At 47.6% G+C, this 11,163-nt stretch overlaps 1 protein-coding gene across 3 annotated transcripts in view; it reads left to right on the plus strand.

Annotated features, from left to right (window-relative positions):
- Hipk2 (homeodomain interacting protein kinase 2) overlaps positions 1-1,731 on the plus strand; it is a 200,724-nt gene extending 198,993 nt beyond the window's left edge. For all 3 annotated transcript variants that reach the window (XM_057774829.1, XM_057774820.1, XM_057774855.1), the window contains exon 16: positions 1,394-1,731. In XM_057774829.1, coding sequence (XP_057630812.1) covers positions 1,394-1,471 — 78 coding nt within the window. In that variant the 3' untranslated portion in view covers positions 1,472-1,731. The remainder of the gene's footprint in view (positions 1-1,393) is intronic.
- Positions 1,732-11,163: the final 9,432 nt, after the last annotated feature.

Below are 11,163 nucleotides of genomic sequence, written 5' to 3' on the forward strand. Positions count from 1 at the left end.
ATGGTAACCTTTAAAGAGCCAGCATAGTGTTCCCCACAGTGACCCACTTCACATTCTCAGTGTCCAGCCTCCATGTTCTGCCCAGCACTCTTGTCCTGGCTTCCCTCTTCAGTATCCTCAGGATCTTCTGCCTCCCAGTTCACCCTAAACACTGTGGCCCCTTACTTACTCCCCCCATCTTCTTGCCTATAACTCCAACAGCCACCGTCCCTTGCCGTCACTGCACCTGCTGTTGATCCACTCAGCCATCCAACTGCTCAGCTCATGAGATCTGCCAGAGCAGAGCCCTGACCCTGCAGACTCCTGACCCTGCAGACCCCTGACCCCATAGACCCCTGACCCTGCAGACCCCTGACCCTGCAGATTCCTGACCCCATAGACCCCCCCAACCCTGCAGACTCCTGATCCTCCATAGATCCCTGACCCTGCAGACTCCTGACCCTGCAGACTCCTGACCCCAGAGACCCCTGACCCCATAGACCCCTGACCCTGCAGACCCCTGACCCTGCAGACTCCTGACCCTGCAGACTCCTGACCCATAAACACCTGAACCTACAGACCCCTGACCTCCCTAGACCCCTGATCGTACAAACCACTGACCCTGTAGACCACTGGACCAGCAAGCCCCTAACCCTCAATAATAGATCCCCCAACCTCTTCAGCCATGCAGACAAATGGCCTGTGACTTTAGCCAGGCCCCTGTATTTCACAAACTCCTGTGACTGTTCCACTGCCTTCCTTCCTTGGATTCCTGTTCTTCAGGGTAACCAGAAAGACCTTCAGTTCCCTTAACTCCAGTTCCTCCCCAACGCCAGGAAAGTCAGCCTCACCCCTGCCTTTCCTTCCATGTCCTGGTCACTCAGCCAGAGGCTGCGGCACCTGTACTGCCCAGGAACAACCCAACCCCATCCTGTAGAAGCAGATCAGTAGATGCAAACCTTCTCAAGCACTGAGATCATCCCTCTCCACCCCATTAATTTATTATCTATTGATTTATTTGGGGGGACTTGGGTTTGGACACAGGTCTTGGGCATATTAGGCAATCACTCTACTGCTAAGTATATCCCCAAACCTTTTTTATTTTATTTTTTTGAATATGAGAAAGGATCTTGCTAATTTGTTCAGGTTGACCTCAAACTCACTGTGGAGCTCAGCCAGGCCTCAAACTTGTAATTCTCCTGCCCCAGCTTCCCAAGTTGTTGGGATGACAGGCATATGCTACCAGGCTAGGCTCACCATTTCTTAAATATTTGTCCCACTTAAATTCATAAATGACATGTAGGGTACTTTCTGTGGGGACACTGCATTTGATGACACTTCTAAAACAAAGCTGGACTCCAGATCCCTTATGATAAAGACACTTGACATCCCATTCCTTTATGTTCTGTTTCAGTGGTGTCTTGGGTTTTGTGGCAGCGGCTCTCTCAAAATCTTTACCCATGAACCAGGACTGCTTGTGAGAGACTGCTGAAGCCCTGGTGGGTGGAAAGGCAGAGGCAGAAGGAAAATTCTGATGGCAGAAGGCAACCCTCTGAGTGGTGAAGGACAGACACATTTCAAAGCTGCCACGGGCCACTGAGGTATGGACAGCAGGCTGTGCGCTTGGTCCCAGTCAGTTCAACTCCAGGGTCTCTCATTTATCCCTGGGAAATCTGGGAAGCCCCTAGATGTCTGCTGCCTCAATAGGTAACCTTGGAATAAAGTTACCACATGTGCAGACTGGCCAGACAGTCCCCCAAAGTATTGGCTTGTTCTTGCTATTGAGCATACTTCAATATAGAGATCAGTTCCTGAAAGGGAATTCCTTCTACAATAAAAATCTAAAATACAGGCCACTGAGATGGTTCCGTGGGTCAGTGGTGCCTGCTGCCAAGCCTGGGACCCGGTTTGATCCAGGACCCACGTGGTGAAAGGAGAGAGCCAGTGCCTGCTGACCTCTAACCTCTGCAAGCACAGCATGACACATGTGATTAACACACATGCACTAAGATGAAACATATAAAATATGTGGCATTGGCATGGCAGGTGAGAAAATAAAAAAATTGATCTTAGGGCAAGAATATTGTGATCCAGGTGAGGCTTGAATACAGCCTGGACCGAGATGAAACACTGGCCCCCCAACTCAAGGGGGCTGGTCAGGAATGACTAGAATGTTCGCGGTGGAAGTGGGCACCATCACCAGGAGCAAGGTTTTGGGGGTTTTGGTTGTCTTGTTAGATTGTTTGTTGTTTTTGTTTTGTCTTGTTCTGTTGGTTTTTAGAGACGGGGTTTCTCCATGTAGCCCTGGCTATCCTGGAACTCACTCTATAGATCAGACTGTCCCAGAATCAGAGATCCACCTACTTCTACCACCCAAATGCTGGGATTAAAGACATGTGCTGCCACCACGCGGCAAGGTTTGCTTTATTCTTCTCAGCAAGTTTTTTTAAAATATTTATTCATTTACTATATATATAATATTCTGTGTACATGTATACCTGCAGGCCAGAAGAGGACACCAGACCTCATTACAGATGGTTGTGAGCCACCATGTGGTTGCTGGGAATTGAACTCAGGACCTTTGGAAGAGCAGGCAATGCTCTTAACCACTGAGCCATCTCTCCAGCCCTCAGCAAGTTTTTATAAGAGGTTAAAATTAAGCAGGAACCAGACAGGTGTGATGTTGAACGCCTTTAATCCCAGCACTATGGAGGCAGAGGCAGGCGGATCTCTCTGAGCACAAGACCAGCCTGGTCTACAGAGTGAGATCTGAGAGGAGGAGCAAGGGACACTCTTCTATTTGAAAACAATCTAAAGAAAATGAAATTCAAAACGTGAAGGACTGTAGAAGTCAAAAAGCCTCACTGAGGAGGAGGAGGCAGGCTTGGCTCACACAAGCCCAGTACTCAGGAAGCTGAGGCAGAAATGCCAAGAGTTCAAGGCCAGCCTGGGCTATGTAAGACCCTGGAGAGATGGTGAAAAAAAAAAAAAAGAGGTGAGGAGGAAGAGAGAGGGAGAGAAATAGTTTTAGCTACAAAACCTAAGCAAAACTCAACTGAACAAATGAACCGGGCCTCCAGCGAATGTCAAGACTGCAGAATGGCGACCCATGGATGTCATCCCCAGTCCCTTGAAGACTGTAGCAGTAGGTTGACAGAAAAACATGACAGAGCCATTGAAGAAGAAGGAAATCAGGCAACCCTGAAAACCTGGGAAGGGACTTTGGTGGGGTGCAGATGGTCAAAAGTATACTGTACCTCCGAGGAAACAGCGTTGTCATAGAAACCTCATCCTGACACTGCAGTTTAGGATGCGTCCTGCTGTTTGCTTCTGCTCCCCGAGCCCTCAGACAGGTCCTAGGCTGGTAGTGACAGCTAGAGCTGGGCAGACTACACGCTGACTACCTGAGAGGTGGCCAAGGACAGCCACAGGGCAAGGGGAATCTCCAGAGGGTAGGAGACTTAACAGCACAATGTGGTAATGTTTTGTTTGTGATCTAACAAAGTTTGCCTAAAGATCAGAGTGCAGATCTAAGCCACTAGTTAGCCATAGAGGCCAGGCAGTGGTGGCGGTGACACACACCTTTAATCCCAGCACAGAGGAGAGGAGACAGGAGTGATATGGATAGGCAGAGAGAGCAATGTAAGGTGGGAGGAGACAGGAGCTCGGAGCATGCAGTCTGAGGATTCACAGAGGCAGGATCTTGGTAGAGGTAAGAAGTCTCTCTACTGGCTGGTTCCTTTATATCTCTGATCTTTCAGCATTTACCCCGTGATCTGACTCAGGTTTTTATTATTAAGACCAATTAGAATTTGTGCTACAGCACAGCATGCCAAGGAACAAAGGAAACTTTCCCAACCAAGGAAGAGAATCAGAGCCTACTAGGAAATTCTTGGCCTGGTCTCCCAAGATTCCAGATTTAATTTCTTTTTTTTCTTTTCCTGTTTGGAATTTTTCAAGACCCGGTTTCTCCGCATAGCCCTAACTGCAGAATCTGGATTTTACACCCCAGGGGGATGAATTTCAGAACTCCTGTAAACCAGTGAATTCTCAATAGACACCTCTTTGGCAAGTATCCTGCCTCTAGCCTGTTTTACACTTAAGACAGGCATGGTGGTGCACACCTTTAGTAGCAGCACTCAGGAAGCAGAAGCAGGCAGATCTCTGAGTTCAAGACCAGCCTGGTCTACAGAGAAAGTTCTAGGACAGCCCAGGCTCTGTCTCAGGTAGGGGGAGGGCAGGACAAGAAATGGGCAGGTGAGGTTTCTAAGTGCAAAGAAGAGTTTAGAAGGTTCCCCCACCAGTGGGGCTGTAGAACGGGGTGAAGTGGCTTTGTTTCTGCTGGAGAGATGGCTCAGTGGTTGAGAGAACTGGCTGTGCTTTCAGGGGACATGGGTTCAAATCCCAGCACCCATGTGGCAGCTCACAACTGTCTGTAACTCCAGTCCCAGGCAATTTGATGCCTTTTTCTGGCCTCTTCAGGCAATGCATGCGCATTGTGCCCACATGTACACGCAAGTAAAATAATACCCCTACCCATAAAACAAATCCACCCAGGAACAAGAACACATGGAAGCCCCACAGGTACGACATTAGCAGCTATATTTGCCTCTGCTGGAATGGCCACATTTACCCTTCACCAGACAAACTTGGTAAGTGTAAAAATCAAGTCACAATTGATAATGGCCCTTGGTTCAACATAATGAACAAAAACTTAGAATCTGAGTCCCCAGAAACACATTTTTTCTCTACAAGATTTTCACGGGGTTCCTTGGCTTATGAAAGGCCAGTGGCAAGGTGTCTCATCTATTTCTAAAAGAGGACAATAAGCCAGAGGAAGCAGCCACACAGAGGAAGGCCATGGAAGACTGTCAGCCTTATGAGCTGTTGGTGTTGAGGAGAAGGGAGTGGTCACTGGAGGCTGAAAGAAATGTCTCCAGGATGTTGTTGATTATAATAAAATAGTCCCACACTAGCCCACAATAGAGTATAATAAAAATTTTTTCACTTAGGGGTAGACTCACAGACCACAGTCCTCTGCATGATCCAGGAACAGGAACCAAATCCAGCCGCCAAGGGGCTGGACATGCTTTTACATCTGTATAGATAGTACATTTGACCATGCCCAACGTGGGCCAGTATCTTAAAGGCTGTTGGCTGAAGGAGTTCCCACAACACCTCCCCCTTTTGTCTAAAGTAAAAGAGTTCTAAGCCTAGTATAAAACTATAGTTTTATATATAATAAGAACAAATATCAAGTATAAAATATCAAGCCTAGAACAAATATCAAGTATAAAAATTAGAATTACAACCAGCATAAACAATTTCAAGCAAGAAACATGCTAAATGTTTTAATAGTTATCTTATCCTAAGGAGTCTAAGTCTTGTATTAGAAATGGCTTGGTCAAGTCATGAGAGGAAAGTAACTATGGCTGTCTAGTCTTCAACCTCATCAAAGACCTGAGAAGGGAAACAATATTACTTGAATAAACAGGAAGCACAATCAAGCAACTTCCAAAAGGTGCAATAAATGACAGAGATAATTGCCTACCTGGGCAATCACCCAAAGTCTCATTTGCAATGTTGGAGTAACCAACTTTGGCTAAGGCCTAGAGTAACTGACAGACAATTTTTAAAGGCAGGAAAATTTTAAAATCATCTTACCCTGTCTTGGCAAGATTTGGAAGGTTTTTTTTTGTTGTTGTTTTTTGTATCCTGTTTGTCCAGTATGCATTTTGTCAGTGGTCAGGGCATGGGAAGTTCTTTGCCCAAAGGTCAGTTTTGCCAAGAAGAAAACAAACTCCAAGTGGAGTGTCTTCAGTGCCCAATATTCTCTCGGGAATAGATCAGTGCTGCCAGGAGCAATCATGTCTCACATCAACAGAACCCTACGTTATGTAAATGCCATATTCTACAGTTCTTTGAAGTGATTGAAGATTACCACGTTGGGCACCAGACTGTTGTTGATTATAGTAAAATAATTCCACACCATCTCAGAATGGAGTAAAATAAAGGTTTCTTTATTTAGGGGTAGACTTACAGATTGGCAGTCCTCTGCATGAGCAGGAAACAGAAACCGAATCCATCAGTCAAGGGGCCCATGAAGGTTTTTTACATCTGTATATATAATACATTTGACCATGCCCAAAGTGGGCCAGTATCTTAAAGGCTATTGGCTAGAGGAGTTCTCACGCATGACCTCCTTGGTCTGTCACTCTGAGAGAAGTCATGTGAGAGCAATACAGATAAGCAGAATAGAGGTCTTTTCCCAAGGCGGCTCTGCCTCAGTGACAAGCATGCATAGGGCACCCTCCACCTCAAGTCAGTCAGCCAGGGGACACTGTAGCCTCACAAGTATTTCCCAAAGGACAAATCTTCCCAGCCTCACAGCTCCTAAGCATTGCCTAATCCCAAAGATTAGTCCTGGTCATTTAGACTAGCCTTTTATCTGCCTTGCAGGCCATGAGAAAGCTAAGAAAACACCAGTTATGTGGCTAGTACAGAGCCAAACTGCCCCTGCCCCCCTCAAAGTCTTCCCTTAGCATCCTCCATCACCCCAAAGCCCACCTGCACTCTGCCCGTGCCGTGGCCTTGCCTGCTCCATCCTGAGGCCCAGGTTGGGAAGTGGGTGGAAATCTCATAGAGAGACTGAGGCCCTAGGGTTAGGTATACTCTTAATTCTAATCAGAGGGTCACTCCCAAAGGGAGAAACCTCAGCTGAGAACGTGAGAAATGGGTCTGGGGAAGGGACTGTTGGTGAGCCTTCCCTGGAGAGGGGACACAGCTTGGGGTTAGGGGTACACACTTGTCTGAAGCAGTATGGTTTAGCGCTGCCCTGTCTGCCTGCCCAGCCACAGAGAGCGCATTCCAGGGAGCCACACTGGCACCGCCTGAGCCAGCACAGACCACTTGCAGATGGCGACCTGAACTGGCTGGTGAGTAACCTGTGGATGGAGCACCCACTCCTTTCTGTACCAATGCAGCTTATAAAGGAAAGCATTTAACTGGGGCTGGCTTACAGGATCAGAGGTTTAGTTCCCTATCCTCATGGTGGGGAGCACAGCAGTGTGCAGGCAGACATGACAACTGAGTTCTACATCTAGATCTGCAGGCAGCAGGAAGAGAGAGAGCCACTGGGCCTCCTCGGAACCTCAAAGCTGACCACCAGGAACACACTTCCTCCAACAAGGCCCCACCTCCTAATCCCTCTTGGGTAGTGTTGCTCCCCAATGACCAAACCTTCAAACATATGAGCCTATGAGGGCTGGGACCTGAACTCGGGTCCTCTGCAAGAATAATAAGTGTTAGCCGGGCAGTGGTGGCGCACGCCTTTAATCCCAGCACTCAGGAGGCAGAGACAGGCGGATCTCTGTGAGTTCGAGGCCAGCCTGGTCTACAAGAGCTAGTTCCGGGACAGGCACCAAAGCTACAGAGAAACCCTGTCTCGAAAAACCAAAAAAAAAAAAAAAAAAAAAAATAAGTGTTTTACCCACTAAGCCATCTCTCCAGCCCTGTGAGCCTTTAATAAGTAAGACGTGAAGGGTCTTCTCTGAACCCTCCAGCCCTTCCAGAGACTTTGATGGCCAAGCACAGGCTAGAGAGAGACACTACCAGGTGCCTGGTAGTGGTCCTTTACCAAACTAGTAAGTAGAGGGGCACCCCAAGACCCCCAGAATTCCCTAACCACTTTGTCCTACATCCTGTCCTCCTATTGACTTTTCCTGAAGACCCACATTACCCATATCTGAAAAAAATATCTAGAATGCATGCGGAAAAGTTCACAGAAATGAGTAGTTTTGTCAAAAATATTCATTCAAAAGGAGTGAACAGGACCCTGTGGGCCACTTTTTGCCTCTGAGGTATTTTCTGAAAATGGGCCAGGATCTAAATGCCAAGACTCAGTTGCCAGCCAGTCAGCCAGCCCACTCGTGATTGCAGACACCAAGAAGAAGTCAGGTCAGACTCCACTGCGGGCTCCCCAGACCCCCTCCAGCCCCTTCCCCTGCACACCTGCGTGCCAAAGACCAGAAGATTCTCACAGGCTCATACCCAGCCAAACATGAGCATCACCCCATTCTCCTCTAAGCAGAATAGACCATTCTTCTACAGTGTTCCAGAATATTCTAGTGCTTTCTAGTTTGTCTTCTCCCAGTATGTCCCTGGAGCATAAAGATACAGATTCCCACAGGCCCAGCATGGTGTCTGTTATATGCTGGGTGTCTTAGTTAGGGTTTCTATTGCTGTGATGCAACACCATGACCAAAAACAACTTGTGGAGGAAGGGGTTTATTCTCATTACTCTTCCACATCACTGTTCATTACTGAAGGAAGTAAGGACAGGAACTCAAGCAGAACAGGAACCTGGAGGCAGGAGCTGATACAGAGGCCATGGAGGGGACTGCTTACTGGCTTGCTCCCCATGGCTTGCTCAGTCTGTTTTCTTATAGAGCCCAGGGATGGCACCACCCACAATGGGCTGGGCCCTCCCCATCAATCACTAATTAAGAACATGTCCTACAGGTGTTGTGAGGAGCTGCAGGCTGCATTCCCACCCAGCTCCCGCATGGCTAGCTTTATACCCGAAATAACAACACACAAATTGTATTCTTTTAAACACTGTTTGGCCCATTAGCTCTAGCCTCTTACTAATTCTCACATCTTGATTAACCCATTTTTATTAATGTGTGTAGCACCACGAGGTGGTAGCTTACCAGGAAGGATCTTAACCTGAGTCCATCTTGGAGAGGAGAACTATAGCGTCTGCCTCACTTCCCTTCTTCCCAGCATTCTGTTCTGTCTACTCCGCCTATCTAAGCTGCTGTCCTATCAAAGGCCAAGCAGTTTCTTTATTAATTAACCAATAAAAGCAACAGATAGACAGATGACCCACCTACATCATTCAGGCTTGCCTGTCTACAGCCATGGAGGCATTTGGGGCTCCCTCTTTTTAGATGACTCTAACTTGTGTCAAGTTGACATAAAACTAGCCACTACAACTGAGCCCTTGTCAACTGAAACTCAAACACATCGCTTTTCAGTTAGAACCTTTCCTTCCTCATTTGTCACTAAGAGAGCATATTAATAAAAATGTTGCAATATAAATCATAAATAACTCTAAAAGTTCCACAGTCTTTACAAATTCAAATACTTTAAAATTCAGCCTTGGTGGACGAAGGTGGTACATGCCTTTAAATCCCAGTTCCCAGGAACCAGAGGCAGGTGGATCTCTGAACTCGAGACCAGCCTGGTCTACAGAGGGAGTTCCAGTATAGCCAGGGCTACCCTGTCTCAAAAAAAAAGTTCATCCTTTAAAATATCTAGTCTCTCTTAAAATCCAAGGTCTCTGTAAAACTCCAAAATTTCTTTAAAAGTTCAGTCTCCCAACTGCAACTGTGGGCTCCAGTAAAACAAATAAATAATAAATAAATTAAATAAATAAATAAATAAATAAATGCTTTCGTATTCCAAGAGGGGATAACCAGGACAGTCACGAGCTAAGCAAAGCAAAACCAAACTCCAATAGTGTAAATAACTCAGAGCCCAATGTCTGGGACCGCCTCTGAGTCTTCTGGGGTCCAAAGGGCTTGCCGCAGCCCACACAGCTTGTCTCCCAGGATCAGGCAGGCTCCATTCCATAGCCGCTGCTGTCATTGGCCTTGCCCCATGGCACTCGTCTTCAGAATGCTGGAGTCTCAGCTGCAATTGGGCTACTTTAACCATCCACCTCTCCCAGACTCAGTTTATGGAACCAAACCTGAATTCTGTGCGACCCTTTCTGCCCTGAGGCTTCAGCTGCTGCTGTGGCTGCGCCTTTCCTACATTCTCTCCCCGTCTCTCACGGTGCCAAGCCTCACCTGCTCTCCACGACCGCTTCATGCCTTCAGCTGCTACTGCGGCTGCGCCTTTCCTACGTTCCCTCCCCGTCTCTCACGGTGCCAAGCCTCACCTGCTCTCCACGACCCCTTCATGCCTTCAGAACCAGCACCACCTGGGAGACTCTCACAGGTGACTGACCGAGTTTGGCTGTCAGCATGAGGTCCAGCCTTGGCCACCTCTGGAACACGGTTTCTGTGTACTGACCCCAGGGAAACACCCACCAGAAGGTTTCCCCTCCATGATGCTGGTCTCTTAATTACAGCTAACATCTCAGCCCCAGCCAGCCAGCAAAGATTTTGCTTTAGTGATTCTGTTATCTTGTTAAACACGGCTGATTCTTCAGCTCCAGCTGACCAGTATCACAGGTTCCCAACTCAAAACAGCAAAGATCCCTGATGGAGTCTTTAAGGGGCTCTCCAGGTGCCCTCTGGAGAAGCCAGGCCCCCATACCCTCAACATCGCCCTCAGCATTCTCATCTTCCAAGCTCCCGCAGAACAGCTCAGCAAGCTTTGAACACTCGATGGCTTTTCCAACCCAAAATTCCAAAGTCCTTCCTCAATCCTCCCCAAAACACATGGTCAGGTCTATCACAGCAAAGCTCCACGATCCTGGTATTTGTTTCAGTTAAAGTTTCTATGACTGTGAGGAACCCCAGAACCCAAAGCAACTTGGGGAGGAAAGGGTTTATTTGACTTAAACTTCCACACCACTGTTCATCATCGACGAAGTCAGGGCAGAAACTCAAACAGGGCGGGAACCCGGAGGCAGGAGCTGAAGCAGAAGCCATGGAGGGGCGCTGCTTACTGGCCTGCTCTCCATGGCTTGCTCAGCCCGCTGTCTTATAGAACCAGGACTGGCAGCCCAAAGATGGTACCACATACAATGAGCTGGGCTCTCCCGACAGAAAAATCCCTACAGGTTAACCTACAGTCTGACGTTACAGAAACATTTTCTCAACTGAGGTTCCCTCTTCTTAGATGACTCTAGCTTGCGTCAAGTTGACTGAAAAGTAGCCAGGACAGAAGGTGTGAATAGGCATTTGTCATATTGAGTCAAATAGTAACGAAGGTACCAGAATGGTACCCTTCACACGGCTGAACGGAACATAGCCGCCGCCAACATTAAATAAAGTCCGATCTGAGAGATGTGTTCCATTTTGTCACTCATTTTTCCAGCCTAGATTTCTACACAATGCTGCTTGTCACAATGGGACAAGTGCATCCTGACGGTGGCCCCCACAGACTGCCCCCTGCTCCTCCCCAGGTTGTGACTCTGAAACAAAAAGCAGCCGATTCATAGATGCGGTC

Source organism: Chionomys nivalis, chromosome 1 (genome assembly GCF_950005125.1).
Source record: "Chionomys nivalis chromosome 1, mChiNiv1.1, whole genome shotgun sequence".
Classification (NCBI taxonomy): Eukaryota; Metazoa; Chordata; class Mammalia; order Rodentia; family Cricetidae; genus Chionomys; species Chionomys nivalis.